Source organism: Lithobates pipiens, unplaced genomic scaffold (genome assembly GCF_037356315.1).
Source record: "Lithobates pipiens isolate NorthernLeopardFrog02 unplaced genomic scaffold, aLitPip1_a1.2 Scaffold_27, whole genome shotgun sequence".
Classification (NCBI taxonomy): Eukaryota; Metazoa; Chordata; class Amphibia; order Anura; family Ranidae; genus Lithobates; species Lithobates pipiens.
The window spans coordinates 10,773,064-10,793,950 of NW_027507788.1; the positions used below are offsets into that span (position 1 = coordinate 10,773,064).

Consider the following 20,887-nt stretch of genomic DNA (forward strand, 5'->3'; position numbering starts at 1 on the left):
AATGGGAACAGTCCAAATTCATGGTATGGAAAAAAAGGCTAGAGGGTATTGCTCCTTCAAAAGATAAGATTAAAGAGCTAATAAGTTAAAGCAGGTGCAGGAATTCCGAGATATTCACAAGAGGCCGATACCCCCAACTACATCCGAGTTACACCTGAAGTGAACTAGAGGAGCTTATTGACACCAAGGACATCCGCATAGTTGATGCTGGAGGTGAACATTTGTTTTAAGGAGAATAGTAAGCTGGAGCTCCAGCTAAAACTATTTTTTTTTTTTTTTTATGGAGTGAGGAAGGGAGCGACAGAATCTAGAACTGAAATAACACATCGTAACATCCAAGTCCAAATGTCTTTTTTATTTATTTATTTTTCTCTTTTTTTTTTTTTTCTCATTTTCATTTTTTTTTTGTTTAAATTCAGATTTTATTGAAAATTTTAAGAAATTTACATAACAAACAAACAAAAAAAGCAAAAAAAAAAAACACATTATTCACATCCTATAGGTAATAATAAAGCACATACCACATTATAGTAAAGTATAAAAAAGAAAAAAAAAAGACACAAGGTGATACTCCAAACCAGTGATGGCGAACCCCAGACGCCCCCCCCCCCTGGCCCCACACCCCCAACGATGCCCCCACACTCTGCAGTGTAGTTGGGCATCAAGGGAAGTGTAGCCAAAGCACCAGAACATCCGGAGGGCCACGGTCCGCCACCACTGCCCATGATCACCCACATCCTTAAACCCTTATAGGAATATCCCTGCCTTGTCTTCTTTCAAATGTTTCCTTCCCACCCTGTCTAGTGGTTGTTGGTTACACCGGGGTTGATCTATTAAAAGTGGAGTGTGAAAAATATGGTAATCTTAGTAAATCAACCCCACTGTTCCTTATCAGCTGGCTCTGCAAAACGAAGTGACCCATATATTAGTATTTATTATATATGATTTTATTATTGCGTATTTTTCCCATTACTAATTTAAATGTATAAACATATGTTGTATTTCATTTTTATTCCTTTTTTTTTTATCTACAGCAGTTAAAAACAGCAGTCTTAAACCCCCCAAAAAACATTTATATTGCACATTACCAATTCTTAGATGTGGTAGCTGCATTTGTTTTCCTTTTTTAGGCTTTCTTTCTTTCGTTTTTTTACTGGTGATCCGGCAAGTAAGGTTGTTGCTTTTCTGTCCTGCAGATGTAGTAGTTAGGGTAAAAGAATAAACGATTACATTAAGACTCCAACTGACGTTTAACGGGACACATAAGAGGGCCAGGAGAGTGGTAGGGAGAACCAAGTGAAGTGGATGCACCTCCTCTCAGATTAGATCCTAATGCACATACATAAAACAAACACATGGGTGCACCTCCATCTAGGTGCAGCAATGCAATAAAAAGTATAAAAATGCACTCACTAGTTAATAGTGGATCCAGGCTTGTCAAAAACCCATGTAGCCCTCAATAGGATCACCGTGAGGCTGCAGAGCTCTGCAGGCAAGTGGCTGGCTGAAGCAGAATTCTTTTTTTTTTTTATCTTAATTTCTTATTTTAAATTTTTCTTTCCATTATATATTTTCTTATTTTTTCATTCTTATTTGTATTTATTTTTTTCATTTTGTTTTTTATTTCTATTATTATTATTTTTTCATTTTTCATTTGTATTCTTATTTTCATTTATATTTTTCACCTTGTATTTTTTTTCTTTATTTTATTTTTTCTCACATTTTTTCTTACCGTTTTATTTAAATTTTTTTGCCCTTTATTATACATACAAGGTTAACTGGGCTTAAGTTTTCCATGAACAGACTACCACACCTGACACTGTCAGGAGAGTGGTAGGGAACACTAAGTGAAGTGGATGCAGCTCCTCTCAGATTAGATCCTAATGAACATACATAAAACAAACACGAGGGAGCACCTCCATCTAGGTGCAGCAATGCAATAAAAATGCACTCACTAGTTAATAGTGGATCCAGGCCTTTCAAAAACCCATGTAGCCTTCAATAGGATCACCGTGAGGCTGCAGAGCAATGCAGGCAAGTGGCTGGCTGAAGCAGAATTCTTTTTTTTTCTTAATTTCTTATTTTAAATTTTTCTTTCCATTATATATTTTCTTATTTTTTTCATTCTTATTTGTATTTATTTTTTTTCATTTTGTTTTTTATTTCCATTATTATTATTTTTTTTCATTTTTCATTTGTATTCTTATTTTCATTTCTATTTTTCACCTTGTATTTTTTTCTTTATTTCTTTATTTCTCACATTTTTTCTTACCGTTTTAATTTAATTTTTTAGCCCTTTATTATACATACAAGGTTAACTGGGCTTAAGTTTTACATGACCAGACTACTACACCTGACACTCTTTCTGTCAGGAGAGTGGTAGGGAACACCAAGTGAAGTGGATGCAGCTCCTCTCAGATTAGATCCTCATGCACATACATAAAACAAACACGAGGGAGCACCTCCATCTAGGTGCAGCAATAAAAAGTAGAAAAATGCACTCACTAGTTATTAATAGTGGATCCAGGCCTTTCAAAAACCAATGTAGCCCTCCATAGGATCACCGCGAGGCTGCAGAGCTCTGCAGGCAAGTGGCTGGCTGAAGCAGAATTATAATTTTTTTTTATCTTAATTTATGATTTTTAAATGTTTTTTTTTTCCATGATATTTTTTCTTATTTTTTTTCATTCTTATTTGTATATTTTTTTTTCATTTTGTTTTTATTTCCATTATTTTTTTTTATTATTTTTTTTTTAGTTTTCATTTTTATTCTTATATTTATTGATATGTGTCACCTTCTATTTTTTTCTTTATTTTTATTATTTTTTTTCTTACCGTTTTATTTTTATTTTTTTGCCCTATATTATACATACAAGGTTAACTGGGCTTCTGTTTTTTGTGACCAGACTACCACACCTGACACTCTTTCTGTCCGATTGTGCGCCAGCCGATGATCAAGGCTTGTCATAAACCCATGTAGACCTCCAGAGGATCATCAGTTATAGGAGTTGTAGGAGAGTCCACAAACTATGGGATATATAGCTGTAAATTGATTAATCTTGATGTACTGATGGACTATGTAATTTCTTGAGGCCCGAAAATGTCAGGACAGAACAAATACCCCTCCCTTTTTGGAAAGTAGACAGTCCAAGGTATTTAGTAAGAGGCACGGTGAGTTTTTTTTTTTTTTTCTTTTTTTTTTTAATTGTCTAAATTTTTTGGAAAATTAAGAAATGTAATAAAAATATTTATATGTCACCAGTGCAGTAGAGCATCGTCATATGACTGGTGTGGCAGTGATCAGGGATACTGACTGGTGACAGTATTAAAACAAAACAAAAATTTTTTAAACATTTAAAAAAAAAATGTTGTATTTATTTTTAATATACGGTTATCAGAATAGGCCAAACTCGCCATAGTGATGCTGTACTACTCTGGGATTTTTTTTTTTTTTTTTACACTGTTATTGCTTACAACAGTGATGATCACTGTTATAAGCATTCGTTTTAACTGTCATGAATGGAAGCCATTCATGACAACTTGCTTACTATTGTGAGGTTGCGATTGGCTACAGCTAACCACATGGTACAGGGTGCCAGGTACCACGTGATAGCTGTGGGCCAATCAAAGCATCACAACAGTAAGCAAGCCGTCATGTGAATGGAAGCCATTCTCGGATAGTTTTTCTTACATTGTAATCATGTGATCGCCATGATTGGTCATAATGATCATGGTAACCCAGACCGTTGCGTGTACCAGGGGGCATGCCAGTGCGCATGTGCAGCGCGCCACACAATCGAACCAAAAGAAGCAAAACCAACCGAGGAAATGATTCAGAGACAAGGCAGATCTGTTTGCTCATTCAACTTTATTCATTAATAAATTCTAAGTCTCATCTATAATAGATAATAAAACAGCAGATGGAGAATGCTGCAGTCCCACTATGGAAGAAAGTCTTTTAGTTGTTGGCGATTTTCTGCAAGAAAAGGGAATGTATATCAGAAACATATTATATTACACCCTATATGACATATGCAATCCGATGTTCTTCATCTATTCAAATGCTCTTGCCGACCACCCCACGTACATGTAATACAGCGGCGAAGGGTATGTGATTTTGCATCTACTGGTCTGCGGCGTGCACTCGCGCCGCCGGCGTCCGACTCCTGCTGTGATTAGACACAGTTGGAGCCAATCAGCGAGTCCGGCGTTCCCGATGTCTGCCAGGACCCGCCGATCATTCCCGATAGAGGTAGAACGGCGGTCTGCCTATGTAAACTAGGCAGATCGATAAAGGAGGAACAAAAAAAGGGAAGACAGAGGTCCTGTGTTTCTGCTAAGCAGGAACACGGACCTCTGTGTTCCCACAGTTAAAGCACCACCCCCACAGTTAGCAAGGACTCCCTAAGGCCAAATTTAACCCTTTGATCGCCCCTGATGTTAACCCCCTTCCCTTGTCAGTGTCATTAGTACAGTGACGGTGCATATTGTTTAGCACCGATCACTGTATTGGTGTCACTGGTTCCCAAAAAATGTTAAATGTGTCAATTAGTGTCCATTTAGTCCGCTGCAATGTCGCCGACTGAATGAAGAACCGGCCTGGGTGAGGACATCGCTGGATCCCTGGACAGGTAAGTGTCCTTTTATCCCACAGTTAGTATTATGGTGCTGAGGAACCAAAGACGAGCGAAGACTTAGCCCGGGAGAGGACAGCACTGGATCTCTGGACAGGTAAGTGTCCTTTTATCCCACAGTTAGTATTCTGGTGCTGAGGAACAAAAGACCAGAGAAGAACCGACCTGGGTGAGGACATCGCTGGATCCCTGGACAGGTAAGTGTCCTTTTATCCCATAGTTAGTACTATGGTGCTGAGGAACCAAAGACCAGAGAAGAATCGGCCCGGGTGAGGACATTGCTGGATCCCTGATGAAGTAAGCGTCCTTTTATTGAATGTCAGCATCTACAGTATTTGTAGCTGTTGACTTTTAATTTCTTTGGCGGGGGAGGGAACCTCTTTAAGAAATACTGAGGATGTTCTTTTGTGATTTTTACAACTTAGCAACGTTTACGTTTCTCCAAACCTCTAACCGGAATAAAGGAAAAAACGGCTTCCATCTCAATGCACTGTCATAGATTTGTGTGCATGCCCTCTTTTTAGAGAACAAGACCTTATTGTATTATTTAAATATACTGTATACGTATATATTAAGTTTTACTCTGAGCAGATATAAAAGACACAAATGAATACAGCTTTGCAGTTCTTAATACATCCTTTCTCCTTTTTTTTAATGCAAGCAGCATCAGCACAGGTAGGCAATCGTTTGAGCTGACTGTTGTCAGTCGGGCTTACATCACTGATCCAGTCGATGTAGGCGGAGACTCTGGTGAAGACGGTTGGCTTCTTCTCATAGTTGCAGCTGAGGCCGGAGCCGAAGCTGACAATGCCGTGGACTTCCCAGGATCCGTCGCCGGCCTGTACGTTCAGGGGACCGCCGGAATCACCCTGCAGGGTACAATGCAATCATTAGATACAGGGATTTAAAAGTAATAATTGTACATGTTGGATCCATAAAGACATGTATGAATCTCTAATTTGGCGACCTATATTGATTTAAGCACTAAGGAGGACCGCGACTTACGTTGCATGCAGAGACAATGCCGTCACCGCCAGCGCAGACCATGGTGTCCTTGACCTGCCTGCCCCACCAGTCAGACTTGGAGCAGGTAGCGTGATCCACCACTGGGAGGAGAGCTTGCTGCAGGTTATCAGCGATGGGTCCACCAGCTGAAAAACAAAGCACACAATGATATGTGACCATCGAGAGCTGGGGGGGGGGGGGGACAGCTACTAATAACTGGAAGATCAACCAAAATTCAACCTATCAACTCAAGAGGAGCTACTGACTATGGGTGGGGTGTAAGGCCGATAAAGCCGTCTCTATTGAAGGTAGTATTTAAATCCTAACTGCATCCAAATTAAAATTCAAGGAATGTTTGAAACCACAAAGGGGGAGGGAGGGAAGAAGGGAAGAAGAAAAGGAAATGGAAGGAAGGGAGGACAGAATAGGAAGGACATGGAGAGAACGAAGAAAAGAACAGAAAGGAAATGGAAAGAAGAGAAGAGAACGCAAATGTAAGAAAGGAAGGAAAGGAGATGTAAGAAAGGAAGGGAAGAATAGAAAAGGGGATGAAAGGAGGAAGGAAAAGAAGATAAAGAAAATGTAAGAAAGAAATGAAAGAATAGAAAGGAGAAGGAAGGAAGGAAGGAAGGAAGGAAGGAAGGAAGGAAGGAAGGAAGGAAGGAAGGAAGGAAGGAAGGAAGGAAGGAAGGAAGGAAGGAAAGCACAGAAACAAAATGGAGGGAAGGAAGAAAACAATAGAAACAAAATTGAAGGAGTGAAGAAAAGAAGGAAGGAAAAAAAAAAGGAAAGGAAATAGGGAGAAGAAAAGAATAGGAATAAAAAGGAAGGAAGTAAAAGAAGAGAAAGGAAAATAATAGAAACATAGAGGGAAGGAAGAAAAGAATAGAAATAAAATGGAAGGAAAGGAAAGGAAAAGGAAAGGAAGAAAGGAAAAGGAAAGGAAAAGAAGAAAGAAAGAAAGAAAGAAAGAAAGAAAGAAAGAAAGAAAGAAAGAAAGAAAGAAAGAAAGAAAGAAAGAAAGAAAGAAAGAAAGAAAGAAAGAAAGAAAGAAAGAAAGAAAGAAAGAAGGAGAGAGAGAGAGAGAAAGGAAATGTTTGAAAAGAATGAGGAATAGAAATGAATGAAATGCAGGAAAGGAAGGAAAAGAAGAGAAAGGAAAGAATAGAAAGAACATGGAGGGAAGGAAGAAGAAATTACAAACAAAATTGAAGGCGAGAAGAAAAAAGGAAAGGAAATAGAGAGAGAAGAATATAATAGAAATAAAAAGGAAGAAAAGGAAAGAAGGAAGAAAGAAAGAAAGAGAGAAAGGAAATGGATGAAAAGAAGGAAAAATAAAAAGGAAATGGAGGAAAGGAAGGAAAAGAAAAGAAAGAAAATAATAGAAAGGAAGAAACAAAACAGAAACAAAATGGAAGAAAAGAAAATAGGAAAGGAAAGGAAGGATGGAAAGAATAGAAATTAAATAGAAGCAAGGAAAAAAAATTTAAGGAAATGGAAATAAGTAAAAAATAATAGAAATAAAACGGAAGGAAGGAAGGGTGTGCCTCACTGCACAGGGACTGGTTTGACATTATGGGTGGGCCATTTGATGTTGGGACAGTTGAACCGTTAGTTTAAAGTACAGGCAGGATTGTACAGATAATGGAGCTATACCATTTTTTAGTTTAGAGGGAGAATTAGAAACTGGGTCAGGCTTTGTTTGCTGTCATTGTTCCTTTGGGGGGACTTAACCCTCATTTCCTGTTCTGCAGCCACAACAAGAAGTGAGAGGAACTCTCTCCAAAGTGAAGGGAAATCCTCTCTCAGACAACTGTCACTGGAAGACTTCCCCTCAATTCCTGCTCCAGTGATAGCTGTAAAATGTTGGATTTCCTATCACCGTCCGTACAAGATATACAGAGGAGGTGAATCTCTCCAGCAGACACCGCAATAACAAAACCCAGACAGAGGTTCTAATTCTTCCACATGCCATTCAAAACTAAAAGATAAGTTGTGTCTATAGCTATGCATGAACAAAATTAGTCGCAGACACTTTGTGCTTCTTTTTCTTAGGAAGGACTTTTAATGGCTGACGGGTTCACTTTAAATACCAGAACCATCTCTATAGATTTGAATTTTTATTTCATGGTAAAGACATTGCTTACTGTACAGACGACCCCATCCAGTTACAAAGCTGTCTGAATCATGGGCCAAGAGGGAACCAGTAGGGGGCAGGCAGGCGGGCTGAATCCTCTCAGTGACTGGCGCGGGTTGGGACAGCTTGATCAGAGCGATGTCGTTGCTGAAAGAACACAAATACATCAGTCACATGGGTATTGTGGGTTTAAAGCAGTAAATGGGACCCAATACAAGCAAACAGACACTGTGTATTCATTAAGCACTGGAAATTATTGTAATTAGTCAGCAGGTCTTCTTAAGTGATATTTTGCTTTGCAGTAATATTTAGAATGAAGGAACTCATCTTGGGAGAATTGAGCATGCAAACCAGGTGTCACCAGGGGAGAGTATTATAGGGAGGGTTAGTGTTAGGGTTACAGAGAGAAATGAGTGTTAGGCTTACAGGAAGGATTAGTGTTGGGGTTCCTTCACATTGGCAGTGCTATCGCCTCCTCACCATCCACTTTAACCCCCTGATCCCATCATAGTGAGGCACAATCGCGTGCATTGCAACAGCCCCATTCACTAAAATGATTTGCCTTCAATGGGCGCTATGCCCACCTAAAGCACATGTGTAAACCCCCTGTGCAGCTACCTCTGCAGTTAAAGTGGGGGAGGGGGGGTAGCAGCCGAGGGGGCAGTAAAAGCACCCCCCCCCAATCTCACATGTGAATGAATCTTTAGGATTACAGAAAGCATTTAGTGTAAAGGTGTACGTGGAGGGTTAGTGTGGGTTACAGAGGATTAGGGTTACAAGGAAGGTTACAGGAAGGGTTACAGAGCTCGCAATATTACAGTTATGTTAGGGTTACATGGAGGGGGGTTGGTAATAGGGATACAGGGAGTGTTAGTATTGGACTTACAGGGAGAAATAGTGTTAGGATTACAAGAAGGGTTATTGTTGGGGTCACGGAGAGGAATAGTGTTAGGATTACAGGGAGGGTTAGTGTTAGTGTTAACTGGAAGATTTGTGTTAAGGTCCCACAAATAAACCTGTTGCAGGTAACAATTTTCCAACAACGGGGTTACTAAGAAATTTCCACCCAGTCTCTATAGAATAGGTCTCACTAGGAGGGCTATTGAGATGCCACTCCTGACGGGAGGTTTTGAATGTATATATTCCGATCCTGTATATGCCCCATCAGACTTTTTACGTTGAAAATTCTGATGGACCTAGAAATAGAACATGTTCTAAATATTTCCGACTAAACCAATTCCTATCAGGAAAACCGCTCGTCTGTATGCTGTTCCAACGGACCAAAAACGACGCATGCTCTAAAGCAAGTACGAGGCGGAAGTTATTGTCTACTGGCTATTGAACTTCCTTTTTTCTAGTCCCGTCGTACGTGTTTTATGTCACCACGTTCTTGATGATCGGACTTTGGTGTGATTGTGTGTACGCAAGACAGTTAGAACTCCGTCCGAAAAAACCTTCAGAGTTTATTCCGACGGGAAAACCGGTCATATGTACAGGGCATTAGGGTTTCAAGGAGGGTTAGGCTATAGTTACAGAAAGGGTTCATCTGAGGCTTATTATGAAGAAAGGATAGTGTTAGGGTTGCAGGGAGGGTTAGTGCTGTGGTTACATTGAAGGTTAGTATTAGAACTACAGGGTTGGTTAGTGTTGAGGTCCACAGGACTAGCTGGGACTGAAGACCAGGACCATTACCATTTATCCTTAACTTACACCAAGGAAGAAATACAGAAATACGTAAATACAACCCATCCCAGATTGTGTATTCCGAAGTCATGTCATACTCACATGATGAGAAAAGAGCTCCATTTTTCATGGACAATGATCTTCTCAGCGGAAATGGCAACAGAACCTTCTTCATCTGCAGTCTGCAGGCTGTGTTTGCCCAGATAAACCCTGTATGTCCTTGAAGAGCTGGACAAAACACAAGTGAAATTGGATGAGTATTTTTGCACCAGTGCAACGCAAACCTAGTATGTTCCCTGATGTTTAATCTTTTATTTACTGACATAATTCTGTGTCCACAGTTTTCTTAGCTGAGGTGTGAACAGTATACAACAATGGGTGATAAAGTGCTTGAGCAGTGGGAAACGCGTTGATTTTTTTTTCTCATTCCCCACAGTGCTTGGTTGCTGTACCATGTTGCTTTTTATACAAGATAAAACAAAGTGCAACCATCTGGATTTTTGTTTATTCCATGGCATGGCATTAAAATGAATGCAGTGTTTTTCAAAAGCAGCGAGCCAGCCAATGCACACGTCTCCAAACTGCCAAGGATGTGAAGAAGCAATTTTATAACATCAAATTTAAATTAAATAACAGCTCTATATTAATTGTCTTTTATAACATTCCTCTTTTTTATTGCAAATAAAGCAAAGCAATTACAGGAAATGTGTCACTTGAAAAGATTCACTAGAATTTTTGGGAATAATATTTTAATTTCAGTATCTGAAAGTCACCTGATGCAGTGAGCGGCGGTCAGGACCCAGTTTTCAGAGATCAAGGTGCCACCACAGGTGTGTCCCCAGGCTCCGCTGGATCCCTGGTACTGAAGGGAGATCTAAAGAATTGAAGGAAGATTGAATTCATTATTATTGTGAAGCATCTTACATGTCATCCTGGTACTGATATAAAGGTGACTTCGGTGGAATATTAAACAGGATTTTTTTAGGTGATTCTAGAAACGTTTGTCAATAATGCTCTCCAAAAGAAGAGCAAATGTTATTTTTCATAGCAGTGAATACCTCTTAAACTTTTTTTTTTTTACAGAATCTCATGGGTTTTGCTGAACCAGAGCATGGCCCTTTAAGTGTTGATCCATGAAAGCAAATTGTGAATTAGCCTGTGGAGCATGTGCATCTAAAAGAATGCCATAGATGCTTTCTTTGGTAGAACTGTGTATGCAGAGAGCACTTGGTTTGCAGACATCTTTGTGACACAGTAAGAGAAAATTGGAACTTGGGGATGACTGTTGACCCCATTACAGCCCCTAAAAGGACATAAGGGGGACAGTAGAAAGTCAAAGGTGATATTGAAAAACTTGCTTGATATACCTGGTTATACTATAGATATATTTTAAAAGTGTAAATATTCTTTAAGGTATACAAAACTGATTATTATTTCACACTGATCAAACATCCTTGTCACTGTTTTTGAAGCGATAAGAGTGAATAGTTGTCGTTATCATCAGTGACACAAGTCAACAATAGGGAATTAGGCAATCCTTGTGGTTTAGGGTGACTTTTGACCCAATTACAGCCCTTTAAAGTACATGGGGAACAGTAGAAAGTCAAAGGTCATATTGGTAAACTTGCTTGATGTGCCTGGTTATACTAATGGGATATTTTAAAAATGTACATAAATCTTTAAAACATATACACAGCCGAAACGGATTATTATTTGCACTGATCAAATATCCATGGCACTATTTTTTGAGAGATGAGAGCAGATAGTTGCTGCTATCATCAGTGGCACACATTAGCAATAATGAATGAAGCTTTTGCAATCCTTGGGGTGACTTTTGACCCCATTACAGTCCCTTAAAGGACATCGGGGGGAACAGTAGAAAGTCAAAAGGTCATACTGGCAAACTTGCATGATGTACCTGGGTATACTAAAGGATTATTTTAAAACATGTACAAATGATTTAATGTATACACACACACAAAACTGCTTATTATTTGCACCGATCAAACATCTACGATCCTGTTTTATTTAAAAGCATAAGCTGAGACACTAGAGAGAAGTTAGCTGTTATCATCAATGGCACACATTAATAATATGATATTAAGTCTCTTGCAATCATTTCCTAACCGCCATTATTTTACTGTACAGTTGATGGTAGACATCTCCATACATTCAATAGAGCAGCGCTAAGAAAAATAAAAAATAATAATAAAGGAATATATATAATAGCCACTACAATACAGGGCACTTTCGCCCCCTTCCTTCCCAGCACAATTTTCAGCTTTCAGCGCTCTAGCGCTTTCAGTGACAATTGCGCGGTCATGCTACACTGTACCCAAATGAAATTGTTATCATTTTGTTCGCACAAATAGAGCATTATTTTGGTGTTATTTATTCACGACTCCGTTTTTTTTTTTTTGCGATATAAGCGCAAAAATAGCGGAAATTTGGAAAAAAAACAATATTTTCTTTTTTCTATTTGAAAAGAAATCCAATAAAATCAAATTTTGTCATAAATTTAAGCCAAAATGTATTCTGCTACATGTTTTTGGTAAAAAAAATTCCGTTAAGTGTATAATAATTGGTTTGTGTGATCACGGACATATGTACGCAAATGATCATGTACATATGTGTGCAGGTGATCACATACATATGTGTGCAGATAATCATTGGGACATGTGATTTTAGTGGGACATATGTGGGGGACATGTTTTTATTATTAGGGACATGTGTTTTTATTATTTGGGGACATGTATGTTTTGGGGACATGTGTGTTTTGGGGACATGTGTGGGGACTGTGTGGTGTGTTGTGTGTTTACACTACACTGAAGATCAGTGAGTAAAAAGCTGTAAAAAACAGCCCATACTCACTGATCATCAGCCGGCTGCAGCGTTCTGCTCTCCTCTCCTCAGCGGTGACTTCCGTGTGAGGAGAGGAGAGCCGATTGCCTAGCAACCGGCTGTTTGTTTACATCACATGACGGCCGTGATTGGACACGGCCGTCATGTGATCAGGAGGGCCAATCACAGAGCCCTCCTGCCGATCTGAGATGTGCCGTGTCCGGGTGACACGAGCACATCGGGATCGCGCCGCTGCGCGCGCGCGCGCGTGCGCGATCCCACTACTCCTGAATGACGTTCCTGAACGTCCTATCAGGAGTAGACGGCTCCCACCCGGCCGTATATATGCATTGGCCGGGTGGGAAGTGGATAGTGATGTGAATAAAGTCCAGAACGGACACCCTCTTTTGAATTTTATATCTGTATTTGTGTGTATCTCACATTTTTTAGCAGCTGCTTTTTATTTTTAGTTTTTTTTTTTTTTTTACTTTTTTGGTATCTAGCCCAGTATTTTCTATTTATAAATCTCCATACATTGCTTTCACCCGGCTATGAACAAACTAAAATTTTCAAACATGTCCAATCATTTATCCATTAATTATTCTCTGATCTGATATTTGCATACCCATAATACAGATTATACAGTAATCTAAGGTGATCACACTTAATTAACTATCATTTGTTTTATACATACCTTTACTCTTAAAGTGCAGTGACCGATCAGCGATCTGAGTTTATTGGTCTTAAGTAAATATTTAAATTACTAGAACAATTTGTTCAATTAAGTTAAAATGCATCTCCCTGTGTCTCTCAGTTAATTAAAAAATGGATGCATTTTATCTCTTTATAAGCATCTGCAAAATGTTATTCTCCAATCTCCTCCCCTTTTCTCTGTAGTGCAACTGCCTACCTTTGACAGCCATTCATAAAGGAGTTTCACAAAGAGTTAAAGAAGGATATATTTCAAGACAGAACTTAGATGAAATTAAAATTTGTAACCTGAAGAAATGTACTTCATTGAGCATACCTGCCATGGCCAACTGTGTGGCCTAACATCTTCTCCATTAACCACCCTGGTGACGCTGGGTGATACAGCTGGCACGCCACAACTGTAGGCTACAAAGAGAAAGAAAATATAATTTGCAGGTTGTCAAATTCCAATTTTTATTCAGTTCAATCTGAAAAATATGACTGAAAATTGTTTCTACAAGTGTTTGATTTCTTTCTAAATGTAATATTGAATAATCAGATTATGATATGATTATGATGTTTATTGGCACCTTAAAGCAGAACTAAACTCTCTCAATCAACTATTTTTAATCCTCATACTGCTAGCATTAGTAAATAGATAGGAGGGTATATTATAATTTACTGGGTTTAAGAAGGGAAGAAGGAGCTTTCTTAGCCATGCACCCCCCCCCCCCCCCGCCCCCCGCCTGCATGCCTGAGCTTAAGGCAGAGAGATATCGGGATTTGAAATGTAAGGGGGGGGTTTCAAAGGGATTTCTTAGCAAAATAAGTTTGCATTGAATATGAAAAATTAATTAAATATCATTTACAGTTTGTGGAGCTCAGATACAGTTTAGTTCTGCTTTAATACTCCAGCATATTTTACATACGGGTGTCCAAGCTTCTCACAATTCTGGCTGCTGTGGATTATTACACATCTTGGCTCTTTTGCGTTATTTTATTAACCAAAGCCCAGTGTGATGGCAGGTTATGAAAAACCATACAATTGATTATTTTTGGAGGTCATCAGTGTCTGTAGCAGATTGGCAACTGGTATTTGAGTTACACATACATTTAGATAACCCATTTATTGGTGATCTCATCACCAAGATTTAGCCAATAAGTAATCCCACTGCCAAGATTTAGCCAATTGGTAATCCCACCACCAAGGCTTGGCCTTGGCGAATTGGTGATCCCACCATCAAGATTTAGTCAGTTGGTAATCCCACCACTAAGATTTAGGCAATCGGTAATCCCACCGCCAAGATTTAGTCAATTTGTAATCCCACCTCCAAGACTCAGCCACTTGGTAATCTCAACGCCAAGATTTAGTCAACTGGTAATCCCACCACCAAGATTTAGCAATTGGTAATCCCACTGCCAAGATGTAGCCAATTGGTAATCCCACTGCCAAAATGTAGCCAATTGGTAATCCCACCACCAAGATTTAGCCAATTGGTAATCCCATCACCAAGATTTTTAGCCAATTGGTAATCCCACCACCAAGATTTTTAGCCAATTGGTAATCCCACCACCAAGATTTTTAGCCAATTGGTAATCCTACCATCAAGACTAGCCAATTGGTAATCCCATCGGCAAGACTAGCCAATTGGTAATCCCCCAGTCAAAATTTACAGGCTCTACCTGGCTAATCCTATTTCCTAGCATTCAACCATAAATGTGTTTTATCTTAATGGCAACTAGTAGGGAAGTGTTTTACAAAAGTGTTCCCCCAAAAACACAAGGACAAGTCTTTAGCTTACCGTAGCCAAGGCAGATTGCGAGCACCACGAACCTGAACATTGTGTCTGTGACTTGTAGAATGGATCGATCATGTCTAACGCCTTCCTTATATACACAAACCAGCTGATTTTTTTGGACCACCTACTGAAGGTATGATAATGGCGGGCACAGGAACAGTCCAGATTTCTGGCCAGGATACAGGCTAGGGGCCATTATTCATTGAAAAGATAAGATTATAAAATGAATAATTTAAAGCAGGTGCATAAATTCTGAGATATTCACAGGGGCTAATACCTCCATCTACATCGGAGTTACACCTGAGGTGAACCAGTGGGGCTTATTTACACAAAGTGCTTGTCAATAGTTGATGCTGGAGGTTACGTTTTATTTTATGGAGAATCGTAAATTGGAGTTCCAGCTTTCCTTTTAGTTTGTGTGAAGTGAAGAAGGGAATGTGTGAATTTAAAATATGACATCACAATAGCCAAGTCTAAATATCTCCCTCTCTTCCCATCTAGTGTTTAGTTATTACATTGATCCCCATCATCTGGCTCTGCTAAACCTTATCTTTTATATTAGTATTTATGATTATTTATTGTTTTTTTATCTTTAATATTTAAATTGTGTGAACTGTTGTATTTTATTTTCATTAGCCAACTACTTTATCTGCAACAGTTATTCTAGTATTTATTATATGACAACTTTTAGAAACTTTAAAAATTGCATACACATTTTATATATGCTATTAAAAAATATATAATGTTGCGCTAAATACAGTGGTGTGAAAAAGTGTTTGCCCCCTTCCTCATTTCCTGTTCCTTTGCATGTTTGTCACACTTAAGTGTTTCGGAACATCAAACCAATTTAAACAATAGTCAAGGACAACACAAGTAAACACAAAATGCAATTTGTAAATGAAGGTGTTTATTATTAAAGGTGAAAAAAAATCTAAACCATCATGGCCCTGTGTGAAAAAGTGATTGCCCCCCTTGTTAAAACATACTATAACTGTGGTTGTCCACACCTGAGTTCAATTTCTCTAGCCACACCCAGGCCTGATTATTGCCACACCTGTTCACAATCAAGGCATCACTTAAATAGGAGCTGCTTGACACAGTAAGGTCCACCAGAAGATCCTTAAAAGCTACACATCATGCCGAGACCCAAAGAAATTCAGGAACAATTGAGAAAGAAAGTAATTGAGATCTATCAGTCTGGAAAGGGTTATAAAGCCATTTCCAAAGCTTTGGGAATCCAGCGAACCACAGTGAGAGCCATTATCCACAAATGGCGAAGACATGGAACAGTGGTGAACCTTCCCAGGAGTGGCCGGCCGCCCAAAATTACCCCAAGAGCGCAGCGACGACTCATCCAAGAGGTCACAAAAGACCCCACAACAACGTCCAAGGAACTGCAGGCCTCACTTGCCTCAGTTAAGGTCAGCGTTCATGCCTCCACCATCAGGAAAAGACTGGGCAAAAATGGCCTGCATGGCAGAGTTCCAAGGAGAAAAACCACTGCTGAGCAAAAAGAACATCAAAGCTCGTCTCAATTTCTCCACAACACATCTTGATGATCCCCAAGACTTTTGGGACAACATTCTGTGGACCGATGAGACAAAAGTGGAACTCTTTGGAAGGTGTGTGTCCAAGTATATCTGGCGTAGAAGGAACACTGCATTTCATAAAAAGAACATTATACCAACAGTAAAATATGGTGGTGGTAGTGTGATGGTCTGGGGCTGTTTTGCTGCTTCAGGACCTGGAAGACTTGCCGTGATAAAAGGAACTATGAATTCTGCTGTCTACCAAGAGATCCTGAAGGAGAATGTCCGACCATCTGTTCGTGTACTCAAGCTGAAACGAACTTGGGTTCTGCAGCAGGACAATGATCCTAAACACACCAGCAAGTCCACCACCGAATGGCTGAAGAAAAACAAAATGAAGACTTTGGAGTGGCCTAGCCAAAGTCCTGACCTGAATCCTATTGAGATGTTGTGGTATGACCTTAAAAAGGCAGTTCATGCTCGAAAACCCTCGAATGTAACTGAATTAGGACAATTCTGCAAAGATGAGTGGGCCAAAATTCCTCCAGGACGCTGTAAAAGCCTCATTGCACGTTATCGCAAACGCTTGGTTGCAGCTGTTGCTGCTAAGGGTGGCCCAACCAGTTATTAGGTTTAGGGGGCAATCACTTTTTCACACAGGGCCATGATGGTTTGGATTTTTTTTCACCTTTAATAATAAACACCTTCATTAACAAATTGCATTTTGTGTTTACTTGTGTTGTCCTTGACTATTGTTTAAATTGGTTTGATGTTCCGAAACACTTAAGTGTGACAAACATGCAAAGGAACAGGAAATGAGGAAGGGGGCAAACACTTTTTCACACCACTGTATATGTGATGCAATCGAAATTAAAAATAATTCTAATAAAAAGTGAGCATACATGAATCCTATAGAGCAGGTATATGCAATTAGCGGACCTCCAGCTGTTGCTAAACTACAAGTCCCATCATGCCTCTGCCTCTGGCTTTCATGCTTGTGTCTCCAAGCCCCTGTACACACGGTCGGAGAGTTCCACAACCAAATCAGTCGGATTTTGCCCATCGGATCTTGTCCGAAACTGTTGCATACACACGGTCGGACAAAGTTGGCGAAAAATCCGATCTTTCAGAACGTGATGACGTAATTTTGTTACGATGGGACTACGTTCAGGCCAGTAGCCAATAGCTTTGATGTAGGAATTTGATCTGAGCATGCGTGGCACTTGGTCCGATCAAAATTCTCTACACATGATCGGAGTATGTCCGACCGGCCCAGTTGGTCGGGGAAATATTTCCAACATGTTGGAAATTTGGGTCCGACGGATATTCCGACGGAATCAGTCCGATGCAGACCACACACAGTCGGATTATCCGACGACACGGTCCAATAGGACACATCCCGACGGATTCTCCGACCGTGTGTACAAGGGCTAAGAGTTTTGCTATGCCTCATGGGAATTGTAGTTCTGCAACAGCTGGAGTTCCGCTAATTGCATATCCCTGCTATAGAGAGTTCATGTTAACTATCAAGTGCTGAAATCACACTAAAAGTTGAAAAGGTAAACTCACGTGTATAGGTATTCAGAAAAAACAAATAAAGTGATACAAAAAATGCAAACGTGCAAAAGTCCCAAAAAGTGAATGCTCAATCTTTCTCTCTGGATTAAATAATGTTTCCAAATATTGAACCGTTATGGCTTCCCGGTAGCACAAATAAATTGGACTCTTACCGCAGCTGATGGATCTTTCCCAGGTGCGTGCTCCGACAAGGTCCCTCGAGCCGACAGAGCGTCCTCGTGTGCGGACAGCACCTAAAATCCCAAACAGGGCCGATACCTTCCGGAAAGAGCCGATCCCCCTCACTTCGTCTTCGGTCGTACTGAGAGGATCGACAGGCTAGCCAACCAATCTCTCCCAATTTTTAACTTAGCTTCCTGTCACAGTTTGAAGCGCTCTCCGATATGGGGCTACGCTCGGAGGCTCCTCAATAGGCGAACCTGTGATGAGACACAAACACTCGGGCCGCCAGGCCATGAGTGAAAAGGGATGGGGGGGGGGGGGGAAGACAAACTGGCTCCAATCGTGAATGTACCGTTTGAAAAAGGGATATTTATTTATTAAAATAAAGTAAGACCAGGGGTATTAGCCACCATGGCCATAATACAAAAGGCTATTATTGCAAAGACAATATATAATAAAAAAATATGGTTTAAAATAAAAACAAGTATACACCCGTGCTAGGGGATAATATAAATGTGGTGGAATCAGCATAAACAGCCCTGTTTCGCCTATTGAGGAGCCTCCGAGCGTAGCCTCATATCGGAGAGCGCTTCAAACTGTGACAGGAAGCGAAGTTGACAATCGGGAGAGATTGGTTGGCTAGCCTGTCCATCCTCTCAGTACGACCGAAGACGAAGTGAGGGGGATCGGCTCTTTCCGGAAGGTATCGGTCCTGTTCGTGATTTTCCGTGCTTTCCGCACACGAGGATGCTCTGTCGGCTCGAGGGACCTTGGCGGAGCGCGCACCTGGGAGAGATATGCTGATCCCCGCAGAGGGTTATTTCTGCCAGGGTTACCGACTCTGTATGTTTGGGAGTCCATCAGCTGCGGTAAGAGTCCAATTTATTTGTGCTACTGGGAAGCCATAACGGTTCAGGATTTGGAAACATTATTTAATCCAGAGAGAAAGATTGAACATTCACTTTTTGGGACTTTTGTGCGTTTTGGCATTTTTTTGTATCACTTTATTTGTTTTTTCTGAATAACTATACACATGGAGTTTACCTTTTCAACTTTTAGTGTGATTTCAGCACTTGATAGCTAACATGAACTCTCTATAGGATTCATGCATGCTCACTTTTTATTAGAATTATTTTTAATTTCAATTGCATCACAACTAGGGATGAGCTTCGAGTTCGAGTCGAACTCATGTTCTACTCGAACATTGCCTGTTCGCCTGTTCAGCGAACAGTGAACAATTTGGGCTGTTCGCAGCAAATTCGAAAAGCCGAAACACCCTATACAAGTCTATGGGAGAAATCTAAAGTGATAATTTTAAAGGGTAATATGCAAGTTACTGTCCTAAAAAGTGTTTGGGGACCCGGGTCCTGCCCCAGGGGACATGGATCAATGCAAAATAAGTTTTAAAAACTGACGTTTTTTCAGGAGCAGTGATTTTAATAATGATTAAAGTGAAACAATAAAAGTGTAATATTCCTTTAAATTTCGTAGCTGGGGGTTATCTATAGTATGCCTGTGAAGGGGCGCATGTTTCTGGTGCTTAGAACTGTCCCTGCACAAAGTGTCATTTGTGCAGGAAAAAAAGTCTTTTAAAATCACTTGCGGCTAAATTGTCGGCTCCCGGTAATACAGAAAACACTCAATGAGTGTTCTCTCTATTAGCCGACAATTCATTCATTCATTGATAAAAGAAAATTTAAAAAAAGCGTGGGGGTTCCCCTAAATTCAATTACCAGGCCCTTCAGGTCTGACATGGATATTAAGGGGAACCCCGTGTCAAATAAAAAAAAAAATTGACGTAGGGGTCCCCCTAAAAATCCATACCAGACCCTTTATCCAAGCACGCAACCTGGCAGGCCGCAGGAAAAGAGGGGGGGGGGACGAGAGAGCAGCCCCCCTCCCTCCTGAACCGTACCAGGCCACTTAAAATTCGTACCTGGACCCCGGAGATCCGTCGCTGGATAGCAAGAGTGGATTAGCACCGCTGGAATCTTTATTTTTATTTTTAATAAAGGAATTTTTCAAAAGTGTGTTTGTCTTATTTAACCATTTTTACACTTTCTTTGTGAAATGGTAGGGGTACTTTTGTACCCCCTTACCATTTCAAACAGGGGGGGGCCGGGATCTGGGGGTCCCCTTGTTAAAGGGGGCTTCCAGATTCTGATAAGCCCCCCGCCCGCAGACCCTCACAACCACCGGCCAGGGTTGTGAGGATGAGGCCCTTGTCCTCATCAACATGGGGACAAGGTGCTTTGAGGGGTCACAGACCCCCAAAGCATCCTCCCAATGTTGAGGGTATGTGGCCTGGTACGGTTCAGGAGGGAGGGGGGGCCGCTCTCTCGTCCCCCCCTCTTTTCCTGCGGCCTGCCAGGTTGCATGCTCGGATAAAGGGTCTGGTATGGATTTTTAAGGGGACCCCCACGTCAATTTTTTTTTTTAATTTGATGCGGGGTTCCCCTTAATATCCATATCAGACCTGAAGGGTCTGGTAATTGAATTTAGGGGAACCCCCATGCTTTTTTTTTTTTTTTATATCAATAAATGAAAGAATTGTCGGCTAATAGAGAGAACACTCATTGAGTGTTCTCTGTATTAGGGGGAGCCGACAATTTAGCCGCAAGTGATTTTAAAAGACTTTTTTTCCTGCACAAATGACACTTTGTGCAGCGACAGTTCTAAGCAGCAGAAACATGTGCCCCTTCACAGGCATACTATAGTTACCCCCCAGCTACGAAATTTAAAGGAATATTACACTTTTATTGTTTCACTTTAATCATTATTAAAATCACTGCTCCTGAAAAAACGGCCGTTTTTTAAAACTTTTTTTGC

General features: G+C 40.3%; 1 protein-coding gene across 1 annotated transcript; it reads right to left on the reverse strand.

Annotated features, from left to right (window-relative positions):
- Nucleotides 1-3,849: 3,849 nt before the first annotated feature.
- On the reverse strand, nucleotides 3,850-14,877 carry LOC143933508 (chymotrypsin-C-like). The gene is made up of 8 exons (XM_077456419.1): nucleotides 14,793-14,877; nucleotides 13,328-13,416; nucleotides 10,233-10,333; nucleotides 9,562-9,687; nucleotides 7,787-7,923; nucleotides 5,640-5,785; nucleotides 5,351-5,503; nucleotides 3,850-3,976 (listed from the first exon to the last, which is right to left on the reverse strand). The coding sequence occupies exons 1-8, from the start codon at nucleotides 14,830-14,832 to the stop codon at nucleotides 3,959-3,961; spliced, it is 810 nt and encodes a 269-aa protein (XP_077312545.1). The 5' UTR covers nucleotides 14,833-14,877; the 3' UTR covers nucleotides 3,850-3,958.
- Between the last annotated feature and the right edge of the window lie 6,010 nt (nucleotides 14,878-20,887).